The 22,680-nt window shown below is 36.7% G+C and overlaps 1 protein-coding gene across 5 annotated transcripts in view; it reads right to left on the bottom strand.

Annotated features, from left to right (window-relative positions):
* Positions 1-22,680, bottom strand: part of SAMD8 (sterile alpha motif domain containing 8) — a 52,489-nt gene that overhangs the window by 7,046 nt on the left and 22,763 nt on the right. For 4 of the 5 annotated variants that reach the window (XM_058696764.1, XM_058696765.1, XM_058696768.1 and 1 more), the window contains 3 exons: positions 17,038-17,630; positions 4,715-4,810; positions 2,373-2,490 (listed from right to left, as the gene is read on the bottom strand). In XM_058696764.1, the coding sequence (XP_058552747.1) occupies positions 2,373-2,490; positions 4,715-4,810; positions 17,038-17,630 (807 nt within the window). Of the gene's footprint in view, positions 1-2,372; positions 2,491-4,714; positions 4,811-17,037; positions 17,631-20,902; positions 21,035-22,680 lie in introns of all 5 variants that reach the window. The other variant, XM_058696767.1, reaches the window with a different exon arrangement.

Below are 22,680 nucleotides of genomic sequence, written 5' to 3'. Positions count from 1 at the left end.
GAGAGTGGGAAAACTGATATGCATACAGTGTAGGTAGTAAAAAATTTGTCTTTTCTGGTAAACATTTGAGCAATATCATCACTATTTTTAATGTTCATGTTCTTTGAGGTCATAATTCCACTTCCAGGAATTTATCTTAAGTAGATGTTTAAATAAGTGAAAATACATAAATGCACCAGGATGTTTACAAAGGCACTGTTTATAAAGAGTAAGATTTGGAAACAACATAAGTGTGTATCATTTGGAAACTGGTAAATCATATAATGGGACACTGCAGCTATTAAAAAAATGAGGTATAACCATATGCATTTCTTTAGAAAAAAGTAATTAACATTAAATAAAACATAAGTTAAAAGAACAATATCTGCAATATAATCTCATCTTTTATTTAAAAAGTATCTATTATATAAACTTATGTGAATGTGTAAGCATGCTTAAAAATAGTCTATGTGGCTATATACCCAACTGTTAATAGTATTATTTATGGGATGGGTGAAAGAGGAAATTGTGTGAGCTTTTACTTTTTTTTTTTAATGTTTATTTATTTATTTATTTATTTTTTAAAATTTTTTTAACGTTTATTTATTTTTGAGACAGAGAGAGACAGAGCATGAACGGGGGAGGGTCAGAGAGAGGGAGACACAGAATCTGAAACAGGCTCCAGGCTCTGAGCTGTCAGCACAGAGCCCGACGCGGGGCTCAAACTCACGGACCGTGAGATCATGACCTGAGCCGAAGTCGGACGCTTAACCGACTGAGCCACCCAGGCACCCCTAATGTTTATTTTTGAGAGAGAGAGAGAGTGAGCCCGATGCAGGGCTTTAACTCATGAATCGTGAGATCATGACCTGAGCTGAAGTCTTTTTAACCAATTGAGCCCCATGTGAGCTTTCACTTTTCAATTTATATATTTTTAGAAAAATAAAACATTTCCTTTACACGAAATCCTAAGTGTCATATTAACCTTTCCCCCTTGCTTACTGGTCAGTGTCCTAATACCTAGAGAAAGTTTTGTTACCCTTCAGCTAAGGGCTGTATTTTTTTTTTTTTTTTAATTTTTTTTCAACGTTTTTTATTTATTTTTGGGACAGAGAGAGAGCATGAACAGGGGAGGGGCAGAGAGAGAGGGAGACACAGAATCGGAAACAAGCTCCAGGCTCCGAGCCATCAGCCCAGAGCCTGACGCGGGGCTCGAACTCACAGACGGGGAGATCGTGACCTGGCTAAAGTCGGACGCTTAACCGACTGCGCCACCCAGGCGCCCCTGTATTTTTAGTTCTTGATCTCCTTTGGCTGCTTAATCTTCCCTTGCTGGCATTTCAGCTATTTACATTGCAATAGAAGACCTGACAATTATGTTTTACACTTTACAAACAATATTAAAATAACAACAAAGCTGTTAACACATACATTTGAATATTAGGGAATACATAACTAAAGCATGGAAGTTTATAATAGTAGGATAATAAATTCTTTTGTCCAAATTTAATGAGTCTCAAAGGCCAATTTTGTATAGTATAGGTGGTTTTCAGGTTTTTAAAATTTTTTGTTATCTGGGTTTTGTTGTTGTTCCCATCTGCATAATCTCTCCTCTCTCAATTTAATCAAAAGAGAAGATATGTCTACAATATAGCAAAACAAGCTACAAAGTTTAAAACAAAAACAATAAATCAGCCATTATTTAGTATACCCCAGGAAAGAGTAAAGTTTAGAATAGAGTTTAGAATGCTTTAAATGGAATATGGTCAAACTGCAAAACTTTTAAAAAAGGAGTGATGAGGACACTGAAGGGACCAGAGTCATGTCGTATGAGGAACTAAAGATGTTCAGGATAGTGGGAAAGGGAAAATGACAATTGAAAGAAACTTGTTTTCTTTTCTTTCTGTGTTTGTTTATTTTTGAGAGAAAGAGAGAGAGAGAGAGAGTACGAGCAGGGGAGGAGGGGCAAAGAGAGAGGGAGACACAGAATCCGAAGCAGGCCCCAGGCTCTGAGCTGTCAGCACAGAGCTCAATGTGGGGTTTGAACCCAGGAGTAGTAAGATCATGACCTGAGCCAAAGTCGGACACTCAACTGACTGAGCCACCCAGGCGCCCCAAAAGGAACTTGCTTTCTATAGCTTCACTGCACAGAACCAGTTTCAATGGACTGATGTAACAGGGAGGTAGATTTTGGCTTAAGATTACTACCAAATTATTTCTAGAAATCTATAGAGATCTATAGATCTAGAAATCTATAGAGATTTCTTACAGATATTGAAAATACTTAAAAGCACATTTTACTATTAAAAGCAAAATCTTAGCCCTATTACATATATGGTGCCATCAACCCACCAAAAACAAAAGGAAAGAATGATGAAGAGGTAGCAGGCTACCTTTCCAGTACACTGCAGGTGCTGTCCTGGCACGGAGAGGGAGGTCACAAACATGGTAAAGCAGCGAAGCAAGAACACAGTACCCATCAGACTACAGAGCCTTCGAAGAAGTATTGACCTGTAAACAGAGTGACCAAAAAAGAGAGAAAGATCAGAAGAAAGCAAACCAAAAAACTCCAGGCATCAAGTGTTTACTTAAAGGAAGAACAGACAGGAAAACCACTAGAACTAGACTCTTTGAAGAGGACAGAAATTTTAGAGAATTCTTCAATCTAAAGCATCATTGTCTAATAGAACTTTCTGCAATGATGGAAATGCTCTATAACCGCACTAATAAGGTATCTACATGTGGCTCCTGAGTACTTGAAATGTGACTAGTACAACCAAGGAACTGAATTTTAATTTTATTTCATTTTCATTAATTTAAATAGCCAGATGTGGCTAGTACCTGCCATGTTAGACAGTGCAGACCTAGGAGCATCATTTCACTGATAAGAAAATATGGCTAAGAGAAGGTAAAGGAGTTAGTGAGAAAGAAGTAAGACTAGTACCTAGCCTGATTCTTAGCTTAATGTTAGCCCTGTTATTCATCTATCGCTCATAAATTATTTATTTTATGAGAGGTAAAACTAAACACATGATTCTGGGGAATTTTTTGCTGATTAATAACACCATAAATTGGTTACCGATAGTAGCTATCTAATAAACATTCTCTAACTTCTCCTAAGTTAAACGTAGGGTATAAAATACTAAGTCTTTTGGGGTGCCTGGGTGGTTCAGTTGGTTAAGTCTCTGATTTTGGCTCAGGTCATGATCTCATAGTTCATGAGTTCAAGCCCCGCCTCCAGCTCTCTGCTGACAGCTCAGAGCCTAAAGCCTGCTTTAGATCTGTGGCTCCCTCTCTCTCTGCCTGTCCCCCACTTGTGCTCTGTCTCTCTCTCTCAAAAATAAACATAAAAAATTTTTTTAATACTGTTTTTTTTAATACCAAGTTTTATATTAAGTAAACCTAAAATTTTGAACTGCACTGTAATATCACTTGTACTGTCATATTATTTTTTTAAATGCCTTAAACCAAAACAGACTATAACATTCTTAAAAACAGGAATTATGCTTTACACGTTTTTGAAATGCTCTTCCCACCCTCAAAAAAGCATTGAATACAGGTTAAGACATCTCAAATTTTAGTGTGTACACCTGGGATGGAGCTTAGGAATCTACATCTTAACAAGAAGCCTGGTGAGTCTAATGAAAGTAGTACAAAGACCACATTTTAAGAAACACTTTCTTTGACAAATTAAACATCAAAACTTGCATTTAACTGGCCACTGCTATGCTTTGCTAAACCTACCACAGTTTCCTGTTTTGAAGAGTGGATAAATTCAAATTCACCGGGTCTTGTGAGTCAAAGTTAAATCAGAGAGCACCAGTGATATACATGTTCTTAAATCACCTCTGGTTTTAAGCAATTCAGAGTTAAAAATATTGCTGGAAAATGGGAAAGAATGAAGCACAATACAGCCTGAGAGTGTGACAACAATAGCAATCATCAACCTTTCTTTTCACCTTCAAAGCGATGCAATAACTGCTGCTTAGGAACTGAAGCCCATCAGCGGTTTACCTCAAGCACTTCCTGGTGAGGAGAACCGATCAAAAATTCAAGAAACTGTCCCTATTTCTCATCAGTGTCCAAAGACAACAGATAGCAGATCCACAAACTTTAGAGTTCTTTAAATTTTTTCTTCACTATGCCTTTTTACTTAAATCAAGTAATTTCCTCTCACTAAAGTAGGAAAGAAGCCTCCCTTATACGTTTTTTTTTAATAAAAAATTTTTTTTCCTTTATATTTCTTAGTGGAAGTGCCAAAGAAGCACTTTCCCTATTCATCAATTTCCTACACCATCTTAAGCAAACCACACTGGTTAGACAGATGTGCATGGTGTGCAAAATAATCCCTTTTCTAATGAGCCTCCTGCAAGCAGAGAACAATGTCTTCCATTCAAGCACTATCCTTGTCCAAAGACCGTCTTTGGAGGAGTTTCTATCCTTCCACAAAAAGTGATATTTCCGGTTTGTTTCCAAAGAAAGTTAAAGCTAGACTGTTAGCGATTGGCTAATGGCCGAACATTGCCAACTCTGATCTTTGTGTTCAGAATATTCAGAATGTAACTAAATATGGAGGTATTACCTCACGGTGACTTTCTTGTTGATCAAACCCAAAACATTTTCCATAATGGCTAAAGGAAATTAACAAGGAAACTACAAAGAGAGAAACAAGGTTTGATGAACTTTATCCAAGACAGTAAAAACATTTTGTCTTTTAATGGAATAACTGAGGTACCTGTGTTTGTGGAGAAGAAGAACCAGGAGCCAAATATAGCACAAAATCATGCCACATACTTCTGTCATGGCAAAGGCCCATGGGATTCTAGGAACACTGAAATAGAAAAAAATTACATTTCATACTGACAAGAAGTGCATGTATGTGACACCTTTTGCAACATGATACTCTTCAAAATTTATTTCTATAACTTTTACCTCTTTTAGGAGAGGATATTTAAAGAACCTGGGGGAAAGATCTGTTTCATCAAATATCTCATTTATCAAAACTTTTTTGCTGTTTTTGATTCCCAATTAATGGTTCTCTGTGAAGAGGTGACAATCCTTCCCCCCCCCCCCCCCCCCCCCCCCGCCCATAGAATGGTAGACCTGGATACGAAACTGCCCACAAACATCAATGGGAAAGGGTTCGCCTCTTGCATGATGTGCTAACTGCAGAATCCAGACAATTGGGGCTTGAACTTGACTCTTTTCTCCCTATAGTAATTTTTTTTTTTAATTTAGTTTTGTTTTAGAGGCAGTAAATCGTTTTTACTCCTTTTTCTGCCCTCCTTTGTTTTATATCCTTGTTTTCTTCTATTGTTTCCATTGACCCCTCTTTCCTCACCAAATCCACAGCTCCTGTGGTTATTCACTGGTAAAATACATGTCACATTTCCTAATTTAAAAAGAAAGAGAAAGGGGCACCTGGCTGGCTCAGTTAGTAGAGCATGTGACTCTTGATCTTGAGGTTTAAGTTTGATCCCCATGTTGGGTATAGAGATTACTTACAATCTTAAAAAATAAATAAATAAAAAGAGTGAAGGAGGAGAAAGAGAAGACAGAGGGGGAAAGGAGGTAAAGGTGGAAATAAATTAGTGCAAATATATCATCTCCAGGTGATCGTCTTTTTTTTTTTTTTTTTTTTCCCATTTATTTACTTTGAGAGATTCAGAGAGCGTGAGCTATGGCGGGGTAGGGGGTAGGGTGGGGAAAGAGGGAGAGGGAGAGAGACATAAAATCCCAAGCAGACTCAACACTGCCAGCATGGAGCCTGATGCAGGGCTTGAACTCACAAATTGTGAGATCATGACCTGAACTGAAATCAAGAGTCAGGCGCTTAACCAACTAAGCCACCCAGGCACCCCTGATTGTCTTATTTTTATTCTTTGTACATTTCCACTAAAATTTCTTGTACAATGTATTAATTTTATAACTAAGGAAATAAACGTATCCTTTAAAAATAAAACATGAAATCTGAAAGAAAGGTATTAATAGTTTTATCCAACCAAACCTTATTCAGAGTAAGTGAAGAGAATACATCATCTTTAGCCAGGGATTTGTCATTTATTACCTCAAAAGATTCCTCCTATGTATTTTTAATCTATTGCTGCCTTATTTATCTCGCATTACTAGGGGAAAAGGTTATCACATATCAGAAATTTTTAAATAAAAGAAAAATTCCTTTAAAAGACTTTAACTATATAAATTTTTAAATGAACATTTAAAAATAATACATATGTATATATGTATGTGTGTATGTGTGTGTGTGTGTGTGTGTGTATATATATATATATATATATATATATATATATATATATATAACAATTTTACAATGTTTAGGATGAAAATACATTTCTGCCCCACCCCCTACCTAATTCTTGCTTCCCAGAGGCAATCACTTTCACTCTTGTGTTTTATTTAGCATTATATCTCTTAGCTGCCACAGTCCATTTTCTCTCCCCTATTCTCTACAGTTTCACAATTTTTTAAAAAATAATTTTTGGCTTTTACTTAAGTTTCTAAATACCATTTGCAGCTGAGTCAGTAGAGAACAATAATTAAATCCCTTTCTTGTAGAAATTCTTATAATTCTCTAGAGCTAAAAAAGCTTTCTTTCTTTCTTTCTTTCTTTTCTTTTCTTTTTTTTTTAGTTTGCTCTGTTTCTTATGTGCCTATCATCAATTCAGCTTCAAACTATTCTACCGATTCAATTTTTCCTTTTGGGGAAATCTCTCTTAGAGCTCTTCTTTTTTTTTTTTTTCAAATTTAGTAGGTTTGGTCATGATCCCAAGGTTTGCCTTTCCCAGAATGGCATATAAATGGAATCACACAGTACGGTTGCATTTTCTAGTCTGCCTGTATGGCTCTTTTTTTGAAGTAAAACTCGACTTTCACCTTGTAAACTCCTCTTTTCTATATTAGATTCTTTGTTTCCTGAATCCAAGTACTCGTCTTTTTCAGTTTACTCTTTAGTTTTGTTTCCTCCATTCGTTTTCTGAGAAAGACAGGCTGAAGGACAAACTTGTTTTTAATGTTAGATTTATTGAGGTTTAATTTACAACCCAAAAAATTCATCCCTTTTAGCTGTGTAGTTCAATGAGGTTGACAAACGTATTTGTCAGTCATATAACCACCGCCACTATAAAGATATAGAATATTTTCATTACTCCAAAAAGTTCCCTTGTGCCCCTCTGTAGTCAACCCCCTCTCTCACTTCTAGCTCTGGGGCAACAAGTCAACTGATTTCTGTCCTATATAGGTTTGCCTTTCTCAGAATGGTATATAAATGGAATCACACAGTATTTATCTAGATACCTTTTGTATCTGCCTATTTTCACTTAGTATAATATATTTCAGATCTACCCATATATACTGCATGTATAATTCTTTACCCTTTCTTTATCTACAATTTCCTTTCCATTCACTGGTTGATGGGTATTTTGGATATGTAATGGATATTTGGATATATTCAGTTTTGGGTGGTTTTGAATAAAGACCACATACAAGTCTTTGCATGGATATATGTTTTCAATTCTCTTAGGTAAATACTTAGAAGTGAAACTGTTAAGGGTTATGTTAAGGATATGTTTAACTTTTTAAGAAACTATCAAACAGGGGGCGCCTAGGTGGCTCAGTCGGTTTAGTGTCAGACTCTGGATTTCGGCTCAGGTCATGATCCCAAGGTCATGGGATCAAGCCCTGTGTCAGGTTCCATGCTGAGCATGGAGCCTGCTTAGGATATTCTCTCACTCTCTCTCTCTCTCTCTTGCTCCTCTCCCGTTTGCATTCTCTAAAATAAAAAACAAATTATTAAAAAAACACCACAACTATCAAGCTGTTTTCAAAGCAGTTCTGTCATTTTGCATCTCTACCAGCAATGTATGAGATTATCAGTTCCTCTGAATCCTCATCAGGCGTTATCATCAATTTTTTTCATTTTAGCAATTCTAGTAGCTGTGGGATTGGAAAGTAAATATTTTGAGACTTGAAAACTTAAAAATATCCTTGGGTCTATCAGCAATTGCACTACTAGGTATTTCCAAAGGATACAAAAATGCTAATTCAAAGGGGCATATGTACCCCAATGTTTACAGCAGCGCTATCAATAGTCAAATTATGGAAAGAGCCCAAATGTCCACTGACTGATGAATGGATAATGATGTGGTGTGTGTGTGTGCATGCATGTGTGTGTGAGATGGAATATTACTCGGTGACCAAAAAGAATGAAATCTTGCCATTTGCAACAATGTGGATGGAACTAGAGTATATTATACTAAACCAAATAGGTCAGAGAAAGACAAATAGCATGATTTCACTCGTGGAATTTAAGAAACAAAACAGATGAACATTGGGGAAGAAAGGGAAAATAAGATAAAAAACAGGGAGGCAAAGCATAAGAGACTCTACAGAGAACAAAGTGAGGGTTGCTGGAGGGGAGTAGGTGGGGGGATGGGCTAAATGGGTGAGGCTCATTAATTAGGAGGGCACTTGTTGGGATCAGCACTGGGTGTTACATGTAAGTGATGAATCACTAAATTCTACTCTGAAACCAATACTACACTATATGTTAACTAACTTGAATTTAAATTAAAAAAAAATTTAAAAACTATCCTTCGGTCTAACGTTATAACTAATTGGCAGTTTGCTTGGACTGAGAATTCTAAGTTAGATGTTATTTTGTCTCAGAAAGTTAAAGGTCTTGTCCTCTAGCTTCCACTGTTGCAAAGAATTTGATGCTATTTAGATTTCCAATCTTTTCTATGTTACTTGTTCTGTCTCTTAAGAAGCTAAATTTTAGGGGGCACCTGGGTTGCTCAGTAGGTTGGGCTTCTGACTTCAGCTCAGGTCATGATCTCACAGCTTGTGAGTTTAAGCCCTGCATTGGGCTCTGTGCTGACAGCTCGGAGCCTGGAGCCTGCTTCAGATTCTGTGCCTCCCTCTCTCTGTGTCCCTCTCCTACTTGCACTCTGTCTCTCTCTCTCAAAAATAAAGATTAAAAAAAATAAATTAAAAAAAAAGAAGTTAAATTTTAGGATCTTCAGCCTAAAATCCAGTGTTCTGAAATTTTCCATTTCAATCTGGAAAGTCACATCCTTTGAATTCAGGAAATTTCCTTTATTATATCCTAAGTAATATCTTCCCCTTCATTTTCTCTATGTATTCTAATACCCTTATTTGTTCACTGTTGGGCCAAATGGATTGATCTTACTTTTTCTCCTCTACTTTTCATTTTTGTTCTACATACAGGGCAATTTATCATATCTGTATCCCAATTATTCTGCTGGATTTTAAATTTCTACTTTCATTTTTAAATTTCCAAAAGCTTTTTTCCTTCTGAATTTTCCTTTTTTATAGCCTACTGTTACTGTCTCATAAAATGCAACATAACATCTCATCTGTGAGAATATGGTTTATTTTTTGAAGTGTTCTTATGCTATTTTGTGTTTCCCATGCTGCTTTTTTCTGTTTGCATTGGTCTTTTGTCCTTAAATGTCTGATCATTCTTGACCATTCATATTTGACAGTGAAGCACTAAAAAAATAATTTGAAGCTCTGTGCGCATAGATTGAGCTTCTCATGTTGTGGGTTTCATGGTAGAGTGATAAAGGGGTCTGGTTGATGAGATAGGGATATCTCCCCTACCATTGTATCTATAGTCCTTTTCTCTTGTGTAGGTTTTCCAAGGAGAGGGATCTGTTCTCCTGCTTAGATGACTGGTGCTGGGAGAGAATGGGGATAAGAAGTCTGGCTACTTAAGGAAGGGAGCTAGAAGTTTCAGTGGTCAGTATGTAAATTTATAGTAATCACCTTGAACACATCTAGGTACCTTTGTTCTCATGAGTCCAGAGTCCCTCACATTTAACTACTCTGGAGACTATACCATCTATCTTCTGTTGGAATAGAGGAAGTCTAAAAGCTTTTCAACCAATTCGCCCATATTTGGCTCCTATTTGTACCTGGTTGTGACAGATACCTGGTGCCATCTGTTTAGAGAGTTTTTCTGGAGCTCTGCAACACTAACTCCCCTTTTGGACATTGCTAGCTCCGGTTCCTAATCTTATAATAGGCCCTCAACTTCCTACTTTCCAAATATTCATCATTATCACTACTATTGCCTTCATAGGATTATAGGGTTCCCCTTCATCTCCTTTTTACTGTTATTTTAGTGGAATGTTGTGAGGAAATGTTTTTTCAAGATCTCATTTTATTTTGATACAAAGTTATCTAAAATGCATTATACATGTACATGCCTCTTTTTTTCTAGATAAAAATTTAACTTTGGTTATTATTACCATTACTTGGTAATAATCATGATTATGAACACTGATTATTACACTGAATATGATAATGACCTCAGGATTACTGAGAAATGAAGGTTAAGCTCCAGGCTAGTCTAGTTTTTCCATTATTTATGTTTGCTTTTTATAGTGCTTCTGGTTCTTCTGTTACTAGTATGGCTATCAGCTATCCTTTCTCACTGTTTTAAGTGGGCCTGCCTATAGAGGCATCCCTATCTCCTAATTTTCTGTTTAAGGTGTACTGAAGGTCTTGAAATTGTGTAACATAAGCTTCAGAAACAGACTTTGAAACAAAGATCAGTGTGAAAGTGTTTAGGAGTGTTCCCAAGGGAAAACCTTAGGGTAGTAAGAAAATGAGATTAGGAAGGCAAGGAAGCAGGGTAAAAGTGAGACATCAAATAAAGGCTTGTGGGGTTAACTATGGCAAGGGTAATTATGGCTCAATCCTATGGGGACTTTGGGAGACAGTGTAGGTCCGACCTAAAAGTTGTCCCAATTAGGGTGAAGAGAAATAAAATATTTATACCCTATCTCATCAGTCATTAGTTAAAGGCCGTTGCTGGAGGGATGTAAATTCCTAAGCATGTTTGCCTCTCTTTCCAAGCAGGCAAAATGTATTCAGCAGCCCAGATGCAGCTCTCCAACACAGATACATTTACTGGATGTTGGGGGCGTCCACATGCAAGAAAATGAAAAAGAGATCTGAGAGTACACAGGAAAAACACTGATAGCACCTGTTACCATTCTCCTATGAATAAAGCTTCAATGCTTAAGAGCATGAAGATTTGTAGTGGGTGGCACTATAGGGAGTTAGGCAAAATTTGGCTTCATATCCCCATTACAAACTGAAAATTACATATATGTTTACACAAAATTTTGTACACAAATGTTCATAAGCAGCATTAATGGCAGCCAAAAAGTGGACACACCCAAACATTCATTAACTGATTAATGATAAACAAAATGTAGTATATATCCATAAAATGGAGTATTATTCTGTAATAAAAAGGAATGAAGCACTGATACATATTACTATATGGATGAATCTTGAAAAATTATGCTAAATGAAAGAAGCCAATCACACGCAAAAAAGGCCACATATTGTATGATTCCATTTATATGAAATGTCCAGAACAGACAAATTCACAGGTGTAGAAAGTAAATTAGTGGTTTCCAGGGAATGGAAGGAGGAGGGAATGGAATGAGACTGATAATGGATAGGAGTTTCTTTCTGGGGTAATGAAAATATTCTGGAATTAGTGGTGATAGTTGCACAATTTTGTAAATATAATAAAACCCACTGGATTGTACACTTTAAAATAAAATCCTCATTTCTCTCTCAGGTCATTTTTCCACCTTTCTCCCACTACACCTTGGTTATAGGCATCTATCGAACCTCAGCATCCATTCTCTCATTTCTTGAAGACTTCAGCTTCTGGTTCACTGTCACTTTCTCTAAAACTTCTATTGTAACTTGGGTTCTTCTCACTTATCTTTTTACTTCTCCTTTGGCCTTGTCTTTTACTCTACTTCAGTGACCTGCACCCATGGTTATAACCTGGATCTTGTCATTACTAAGATTATTTTTCATAATCTTAATTTCAAGAATCCTATATTAACCAACACCTCTTTGCTTTCCAGCTTATTCCTTCTAGTACTCCCAACCTCAATAATTTTGAGACCTAAAATCCATTGATCTTACAACATTTTCACTGTCCTTCACCTATCTCATTTCCTCATGTCCCTTCTTATCCACCTGAGTCCATGGCCAGTCATTATAATCACTCCCTTGCCTGGTCTTCCTTCATCATGCTGCCTAGCAAACCTTCAACCCTGCCTATTAAATCCAGTTATCCACCTATTCCATCCACCTATTTGAGTGAGGTAGTAAAAATACATCATGCCAACATGACTACTAACTTCAAGGAGGCCATCAGTGCTGCTACTACATCACACAAGTCTACTCACTCTCCTAGATGACTATTTTACACCCCATTCATTTTCCTCAAACTGCCATCTTTCTCTCCATTGTAACTCTCTATTTGCAGAGAAAATAAAAACAATCAGGAGAGCACTTCCTCATGCTCTACCATCACATCTAATAATGTGCTCCTGTATTTTCTATCTTCTCTGTTATGTATGAACAGTCCATGTGCCTAAACCAACCTCTCCTACCCATTAGATCCCATCACTTTTCATTTACTCAAGGACATGACTCTGATCATGTCCCTCTCTTTCCTCCTAACATCATTCCCCTCCGCCTAAATTGGGTCATTCCTATCATCAATACAACAAACATACTATAATATAGCCCATCCCAAACTAAAATCCTGGTGACTCTCTATCCTTTCCTTCTCTGTCCAAGATACAGCTCCATTTCTCTACCACCTTTACAGGAAACCTTTTAAGATTTGATTGTTTCCAATTTCTCTCTTCCTATTCTCTTTTTCTCTCTTATCAACTCTAACCAATTTTTTTTTTTTTAACTTTTCTTGGCTATGAAAAGTTGAACGAATAAATACTTTAAGGTCTTCACTTAAATCCACCGTACAGGGGCGCCTGGGTGGCTCAGTCGGTTAAGCGTCCGACTTCGGCTCAGGTCATGATCTCGCGGTTCGTGAGTTCCAGCCCCGTGTTGGGCTCTGTGCTGACGGCTCAGAGCCTGGAGCCTGTTTCGGATTCTGTGTCTCCCTCTCTCTCTCTGACCCTCCCCCGTTCATGCTCTGTCTCTCTCTGTCTCAAAAATAAATAAACGTTTAAAAAAAAAAAATCCACCGTACAATAATTACCATTTTTTCCACATTTTTTTTTCACTCTTTCTATGCATACCTACACACACACACACACACACACACACACACACATACTGTTTTGGAAGAACTTGAACCCACCCCCTGCAAAGTAAGTTGCAGACATTATGACACTTCTCTCCTAAATACTACAACATGATTCCCCTAGGAAAAAGGATATCCTTTTCATAACACAATACACTATTATACCCAGGAAACTGTAACATTGATTGTTAGACAACATTGTTTAATATGAAGTCCATACCCAAAATTTCCTAAATGTCCCCAAAATGTCAACAGTATATATTTTTTCTTGATATAGGTTCCAATTAAAGTGCATATATTGCTCTTGGTTACAGCTCTTCAATATCCCTACAATTCTCTCTCCCTGACTTCCGTTTGCTATAATATCTACATTTTTGGAGAGTCCAGATCAGCTGTCTTATTAGACTGTTCCTTGTTCTGGATTTGTCTGATAATTTCCTCATGATTAGACTTAGGTTACATTTGGAAGGGCAAGATTATTATATAGTTGATACTGTGAACATCACATCCAATGCACATGTCAGTTTGAAATGCTACATTTGATCATTTGGTTAAAACAATGCATGTCAGATCATGACACTGGAAAGCTACTTTATTCTTCCTATAATTAAGTAGTATGTGAGATGATTATTTTCAAATCATGTAAACATTCTTGATCTTTCACCTAATGATTTTAGCATCCACTGATGACCTGCCTGAATCAATTACTATGCTGGATGTTGCAAAATAGGCCATCCATGTTTATTTGCTGGTATCATTCTTGAAGAATTTCCCCTCTTGCCAGACCATTTTTTGTTTATCACTATGGATTCACAAATTCTTTCTTTTACTCAATATATTAGAATCCATTACCATCATTATGCTTTTGGATGTTTTAATTGCCCTAGTTTGATCAGTGCAAGTCCCTTCAAACCAGCTCATATGTTCTTCTGACATGCTTTCATTGGTTTTATGCACTTCCTTGATTTATGGAACAAGAGCTGTTTCACTCATTTTATATTTTCCTTGCTTCACACTTAAAACCAGTTCATATCAGTTCTTAAAAATCTTCCTCACTCTTCTTTGTGATTTAGTAGTACTCTGCTATGCAGAGTATTATATTCAACCAGTTTTCCAAGGATAGGCATTTATATTATTTCTAATATTTGCAATTACTACAAATAATGTCACAATGAGCAACTGTCACAATGAGCATATGTTTCCTATTTGTGGATTATATCCCATTAGGTAAATTTCAGTAAGTCTCATATTCTCTTTTGAACCCATTACAATCAGCTTCTGCTTTTACTAACTCTTGTGAAGGTCAATGTTGCTATATCTGATGGTCAATTATCCACATTTTACTTGATCCCTGAGTAGCACTTAAAAACAGCTAATTATTAATTATTCCTGCCCTCTTACAATACTTTTTTTTAACTTGGCTTCCAGGATACTACTTTCTCTCTCTGCCCTGACATTCTCAGTCTTCTTTACTGGTTTTGCCTTACTTCTCTGATTTCTGTTAGAATGTTCTTGGGCTTGGGGGCATCTGGGTGGCTCAGTTGGTTAACTGTCTGACTTTGGCTCAGGTCATGATCTCATGGTTTGTGAGTTGGAGCCCCACATTGGGCTCTGTGCTGACAGCTTCAGATTCTGTTTCTCCTTCTCTCTGCTCCTCCCATGCTCATGCTCCATCTCTCTCTCTCTCTCTCTCTCTCTCTCTCTCTCTCTCTCAAAAATAAACATTTAAAAGATTTAAAAAAATAATAAGGAAATATAAAACAGGCCACTCATTTAAAAAAAGAAAAAAAAAGAAAAGAATGTTCTTGGGTTCAATCTTTAATCTTCCCACTTTTTAACTCACTCGCTAGAAGACCTTATCTAACATCACAGCTTTACCTGTGCTGGTAACTTCCAAATTTCAGCCTACATCTTTCTGAACTCCAACTCATCCTTCCATCTCTTACTTGACATAATGATTTGGTGTAAAAGATATCTCAATCTGACATGTCCAAAACCAAATCCTTACATTTCTTTCCAAGTCAGCTGTCTTCCCATCTCTGTAAAGGGCAACTCCATCCTTGCAAAGGGTCAGGTCAAAAATCTTGGAGTAATCCTTGACTTTTCTTTTTCTCATGCCTTACATGCAAATCCATCAGCAAATCTTGTTGGCTGCGCTTTCTAAATATATAAATAGAACTTGACTCTTTCACACCATCTCTACCACTACTATCCTCATCCAATGCACCTCATTTTTGTCAAGGTGAATTCAATAATTTAATCCCTATTTGGCCATACTCACGTCCACACTCAGGCTATTCTCAGTACAACAACCAGAGTTACCTTTTAAAATGGAAGTTAGATCACTCCTTCTCTAAAATACTTTCCAATGGCTTCCCTTTTCATTCAGAATGAAAGCTAAAATCCACACAATAATCTACAAGTCACTATACAATCTGGATTCCTGTTTCCTCTCAAACTTCATCTCCAACTGTTCTTCCCAGCTCTCATTTGCTGTTCTTTAAACCTGCTAAGTACCCTACCAATTCAGGATTTCTGCAACTTGTGTTGCAACTTGGAATAAGGAAACAACTTGGAACAAAGAACAAGGAGCAAGGAACAACTTGTTTCTTCTGCCTCCAATACTCTTTCCTTAGATATCCATATGCTTTCTTCCTTACTTCCTTAGGGTCTTCTGTTTATAATTGGGAAAACTGTATAGAATAGGGGAGGAGATATAAGGATCTAACAGTTTCTTCAACAGTTTTCATTAGATTCTTCTTTTAGCACCACCCTTTCACCTGCAATATCCAGAGTTTTGAGAAATCTGCAATATAGACTGGGTTGGTTCTCATTTTTCCTAATTGCTGTTTTAGAATTTGATTATTTTAGGTCTGTTTGTTGCCACTCATCCACCTACTTTCAAACTTCCAAAAATGTATGGCTACTCTCTCCTCTCTTATCTGCTGCATCCTTGTAGGCTTACGACTTAAACAAAAACCTCTTTACTACACTTTAAATCGGGGTTTGTGAGGACAAAAATGTGATATGTACATCATTTTGCCATCTCAACACGAATACTTTAATTCACTTCATTAAAAAAAAACACATTCTAAACAAAAAAAACATTCTACAAGGCACTTTCAGAAGGGTAAATATTTTATAAAAACAATCAGGAAAGTTCTACAAACTTGAAACAGATTTTTAAAATCACAAATATAAAAACTAATAGTTTTGAGTTTTGTTCTATTCTTATTTTTCATATGCATATACTATATTCCTTTTTATGCATGCAACACTTCATAAAAACAAGAGGATACTATCAATGAATCAATTTGTATTATTTGTGATAATTCCAATTTATTTGGTGATACAGGAGCCTTCCCCATATTTTTGGAAAAGCTTTTAAACCCCATTCATCAAGAAAAGGTAACCAAATTCCATTTATTATAGACACCATTCCAGGAAACCCTTTTAAAATGTGAACTGCCCAAGGAGCTATAATATAGCTATAAAAAAAATAAACTAAGCAGTGGCTTTTCCCACTCACACAAGCTTAAGGTCTAATTTACTTTAAGACAGGGGAACCTGGGTGGCTCAGTCGGTTAAGTGTCTGACTTTGGCCCAGGTCATGATCTCACAGTTTGTGAGTTCGAGCCCCGCATCAGGCTCTGTGCTGACAGCTTGGAGCTTGGAGCCTGCTTTAGATTCTGAGTCTCCCTCTTTCTCTCTCTGTCCCTCCCCCAGCTCATGCTCATACTCTATCTCTGTCAAAAATAAATAAACTTAAAAAAAAAAAAGCGACTTCAAAGCATATCTTCATATGCTACCAGATAAGTAGAAAGTATGTATCAACCAAAATAATAACAAACAACATAATTAGCATAACTATATTATCATTACTTTTATTCCAACCTTCTGCAAACTTGGCAACTAGAAACAAAACTTACCTGTCTAAGAATATATCTGGGAGTGGTGGATAGGTCTGCATATCAGGCACTCGCTCGTGGACTATAACCATAATGAAAGATGTAAACCCAAATACTATAAAAACATATATACAACTCAATATGGTCTTCCAATACTCTGGGTCCAATCTTCGAATAGAATGTTTGTTTTTACCATTCATGTACTGGTACTGATCAGAATTCAAATCAGTGATCGGTCCATCACAGTCATGTGAAGGCTCTCCATTACAGAGCCACTCTGCGCTGTGAAGAGCACTGATGAAAGGTGTCATGGAACCCATGGGACTGTCACTGTTGTATCCCATTTCTTCTAAAACATCAATATGTATTTTCTGCAATTTTCGGACTGAGAGCATTAACCTTTTAATGTCCCCTAAGATTTTGATTTCCAGAGGAGGAGACCGGAGATCATATTCAGTCAATGTTAGCAATGTGATTCCATCAAGTCGGTGCTTATTACATAAAATGTCCACATATTCAAAAAAGCCTTCATCCTTCAGCCAAACAGCTACATGCTTGGTAGTCCAGCGGCGAATGCAGAGGTGATTAGGAACAGCCATTTCCTTTTCCACTGCCTGTCCAGGGAAATCAGGAAAACAAAACAAAAACTTCAGTGTGTCCTAACAACTCCTTTAAAGACCAAATACACGTAAACATACCAGAAACAATAATTTTTCTACTCTGATCTATTGGCTTCTAGAAGAGAGTAAAAAGGAAAAAAAAAAAAACCCAAACGATTGGTTTTCAGTAGATTAACATTCTAATAATTTTATGATATGGCCCCCACAGAAGAAGGAAGGCTAATGACTAAACATTTTTACAAAAAATTACTCTACAAGTGGCCTTTCCACACCATAGCAAGTGTAACTTCATTAGAAAAAGCCTACTGCTGAGAATCGAGAAAAATCTCATTTTAATGCTTTTCTTAAAATAGATACCTGATACATAAAAATTAATCAAATTTTAGAAATCTTCATGTTTGATGGAATAAGTATCTCCCACTTCTCTAAAATGAGAAAACAAAAACAAGAAACACCACCAAGGTAGACAGAGAACTAGTTTTAGGAAACCCCTTAGATTAAGAATATTTCTACCCACTACACAAATGATTTCTAAACAGATATAAAGCCTATAAACTAGATATAAGTATCTTATTAGCTCATTTCTTTCCATACTTTGAATATACCATTATAGAACTAAATAAGAAATTTCCTTCTTAAACTATCACTGAGATTTCAGTGATAAAATTTTTAAAAGAAAACTGTCATTTCAATGTACTCATATTTGAGGACCCAAACTTTATATTGTGATTGTAAAAGGCCAATAATGTAATGAAATGTACTAATTATTTTTACTACTTTAATCCACATAGTTCTGTTAATGTTCTTTTTCCATTCTAAAACTTTCAGTAACTTGGGCCTCTATCAGGTTTATAAGATAACACAGGAGACAAAGGCCTACATGGAAAAAACTTATTTCCCTGAAGTATTTTCCTCAGTTACTAAAGCATGTGGGTTTTCTGACATCTTCCATATTTTTAAAGATCCTATTTCCTTCTGAGATGATTTTTTAATTAATTTTTTTTGAGAGAGAAGGTGCAAGTGAGCAAGGGAGCAGAGAAAGAGAGAATCCCACGAGGGGTAAAGAGAGAGAGAGAGAGAGAGAGAGAGAGAGAGAGAGAGAGAGGAGACGATTTTTTTAAAAAAACACAGTAGGCAAACTTTAAAGCATAACAACAACAAAAAAATAATGACATAAGAAATACCCAAATGTGGGGCGCCTGGGTGGCGCAGTCGGTTAAGCGTCCGACTTCAGCCAGGTCACGATCTCACGGTCCGTGAGTTCAAGCCCCGCGTCAGGCTCTGGGCTGATGGCTCGGAGCCTGGAGCCTGTTTCTGATTCTGTGTCTCCCTCTCTCTCTGCCCCTCCCCCGTTCATGCTCTGTCTCTCTCTGTCCCAAAAATAAATAAAAAACGTTGAAAAAAAAAAATTTAAAAAAAAAAGAAATACCCAAATGTCCACTACCCAGTTTGAAAAAATATCAAATAATTCCAATATATGTTCTGTTTCTTAATCTGGGTATTAGTCATACAGGTTATGTTCATTTTATAAAAATTCAAGAAGCTATATGCTTATGATCTACACTTTACGTATGTTAAACTATATTTTAAAAGTTTGCTTTAAAAGGCCAAAAACAAAACATCAATACAATTGAATGTCCCTCCCTGATACTGTCCCCTTCCTCCCCTTCCCAGATGAAATAATTCTTGATTTTGGTGTTTATCATTTTCTTATAATATGCACTTTTGGCTATGATAAATCTTCTATGCTTACATATGTTGAGAAAAGTAAAAAAACTGCTACTGTTCTACATTCTTCCCCTACCCACACAAACTCTTGCCATGAAGACTTACAAATACTTGAAAAAGGCAGATACTTAACTACATGAGCACCACCACTTACACCATCAAAAATATTCAGGCAACAAGAAATGCTTATTAAATATTTATTTCTTAATTACTAAAAAGCAATCCTAATTTTTGGAAGCCTTTAATCAGATTTTGTTTCCAAACAGAGTTTTTCATATTATCAATCCACAATAGCTTTTCAGTCTTAGAACATTAACAGCACATCTGCCTATAAGGATCTGTATGCTTTAAAAAGCTGCCTAATTCTTATGTACTAAAGAGCTACATAAACTGTTACTCAGCTCTTTTTAGCTACAGAATATCATCGCCATCCCAAACATGTTTTATGCAGTTTACCACATTGAATTTATACACACTGATGTATATCATTTTATGTAAGTTATCACATATATACAAAATTCCATTAAAATGACTTTGGTATGTTTTAGTTCATATATATATATATATATCCAGATGGTTTCATCCCACCCACTACATACATCTCTCTTCCCCAAAGATATGCTCAGAATAAATTTCTTCATCTTTGAATATCCAACCACACCTGTTACATACAAACTCTGCAGCAGTTACGATGTAGCAAATTTGCGGAGTTCATCTCCCACAAAACAAGGCTGGATTCTTCTGTCATTTTATTCTCTATTCTGCTACCTTTCTCCTTTCTCAAACAGCTTACCACCAATGGGTTCCAAGTCACTCCCATCCTTATAGCATTATCCTTCAGTACGGTTTTGTCTCATACACTGTTCAAAATGATCTTCTCTTTGTTTTTTTCTTTTTTTTCCCCCTGTCTTAGATCACCAGTTCTCTATACTCTCAATTGGGCCAACAATCAGAGTTTGATGCTGGTGTTTTAGCTGCTACAAAACGAGTAACACAAGGAAGCCTTCTGGAAGTCTTTGAGCCTGCTGTGGCAATGTCCTAAAAACATGACACACTCCACTAATGTGCTTCATCAGGTCAGGACATGTCCTTTAATTGTATGCTACTACATTATAGAGGCCCATATTTATGTAACACCATGAAAACCTGCACTAAAGAGGTATATTAAAAAGATGATAAAAGGCTTTAGGGCCAATTTAGTATTTATGTTGTGCCATAGAAACTACATGGAACAGGAAATTTTGAACAAAGATATGATGGTTATGAGTTTCATATAAATCCAAAAAAATGAAATTAAGTTAGTGTTTAAGAACACTTTCAGCTTTAATCAATAATTAATATGAATCAATTAAGGTTTAAAGGGACTCCATTTTTGACCAAGATTTAATGAGAGGGACCAAATTTACCCTCCCACCACAAATAACCAAATGATAGACAAAATACATGGGAGAGAAAAACCAGCATCAAGACACTGGGTATCAGACAAAAAAGATCGCTGCCAGACAGAATACAAAGTGAACCCTACTGCCCCAGCTTACTGCCCTGAGAGGTTCCAAGTCATGTGTGATACAGGACACAAAATGGGTGAGGGCTGGCGGACTTGCTGAGTTGAGGAGATAGAGCTGAGGGTCTGGGGAGATCCAGGTGGCTAGTGTTCATGAAATAGATTACTGGAGAAGAGAAAGATGCACAGACAGAGAACTTGTTATAGACTGAATGCTTTGTCTCTCCAAAATTCATATATTGAAATCCTAACCCCCCAATTAGGAGGTGACTAGTCATGAGGGCAGAGCCCTCATAAATGGGATTAGTTGCCTTTTAAGAGATACTCCAGAGAATTTTATCACCCCTTCCACCACCTAAAGACATAACTAGAAGATGACTGACTATGAAGCAAGAGTCAGGCTCTCACCAGATACCAAACCTGCTGGGCTTTGATCTTGGACTCCTCAGTCTCCAGAACTGAGAAGTAAGTGTGCTTTGTTTAAGCCACCCAGTCTACAGTATTTTTGTTATAGTAGCCTGAAAAGACTAAGACAGAACCCCAGAGATCTGCAGAGATTGTCCTTTGAATATGCAGCTAAAATGCTGATCATCACATACACACGAGGAAACAAAACAGGACTGAAAAAAGCACCACCCAGAAAGATTAGAGGGAACAACACTCAGTACACACACAAGACCAATACAAATGCCTACCTCAAACAGACTGAAAAAAAAACAAAAGAATCTCACAATTCATGGGGCATTAGGCAAAGTGCATAGGAAGATCTTGCATAGTAGTAAGACAAAATTAATCCTAAAGCAGTAGTTGTTTGGCTGGGGGCAATTTGCTACCCCCTCCCCAACATTTGGCAATTTCTGGAGACATTTTTGGTTGTTACAAGTAGGGAGTCACTTAAAGGGCAGAGGCTACAGATGCTGTTAAACATTCTACAAAGCACAGCATAGCCCTTCACAACAAAGAAATAACTGATTCAAGATGTTGATATTGAGTGCTGATATTGAAAAACCCTGCCCTACAATGAACAGGTCTCTGGTCCAGTCAAATAAATCTTTTTTTCTTGAAGTTTATTTATTTTTGAGAGAGCGAGCGAGATAAAGAGAGAGAGACAGAGACAGAGAAAGAGAGAGAGATTATCCCCAGGCTCCATACTGTCATCACAGAGTCCAACGTGGGGCTCGATCTCATGAAGTGTGAGATCATGACTTGAGCCACAATCAAGAATCGGACACTTAGCCGACTGAGCCACACAGGCACCCCCCGCCAAACAAATGTTAAAATCAAGATCCAAAAGAATCAAATTATTTTCCAGTAACTTAACTACATCCTACAACAAAGTTCAAGATTACTAGGAGTATTTAGCACTCAACAGATAAAATCCATTATGTCTGGCATCCAATCAAAGATGCCTACTCTCTATCCAGAGTAGGAAAAATTACCTATAATAGAAAACAAATCAATCAAAATTGACCCAGAACTAATACAGATTAAACAGAATTAGCAGACTAGAAAATCAATGAAGTTATGATAACTCTATTACATATTCAAGAAGTTATAGACATGGGCCATAAACAAGCTCCAATGGAAACTTCTAAAGATGAAATTACAATACACAGAATGAAAAATACACTGGATTGGATTAACAGCTGATTAGACATTACAAAAGATAAGAATAATAAACCTGAAGACACAACAATAGGAATTACTCAAAATGAAACACAAGAAAAGATAAGTTTTTTTTTTTTCCTTTGAAAGTAACCCTGTAGGGGCACCTCGGTGGCTCAGCCTATTAAGTGTCCGACTTCGGCTCAG

This window comes from Neofelis nebulosa, chromosome 13 (assembly GCF_028018385.1).
Source record: "Neofelis nebulosa isolate mNeoNeb1 chromosome 13, mNeoNeb1.pri, whole genome shotgun sequence".
In the NCBI taxonomy this organism is placed as follows: Eukaryota; Metazoa; Chordata; class Mammalia; order Carnivora; family Felidae; genus Neofelis; species Neofelis nebulosa.
The sequence above is the reverse complement of the archived record's forward strand: the minus strand, read 5'-3'. Positions and strand labels throughout refer to the sequence as shown.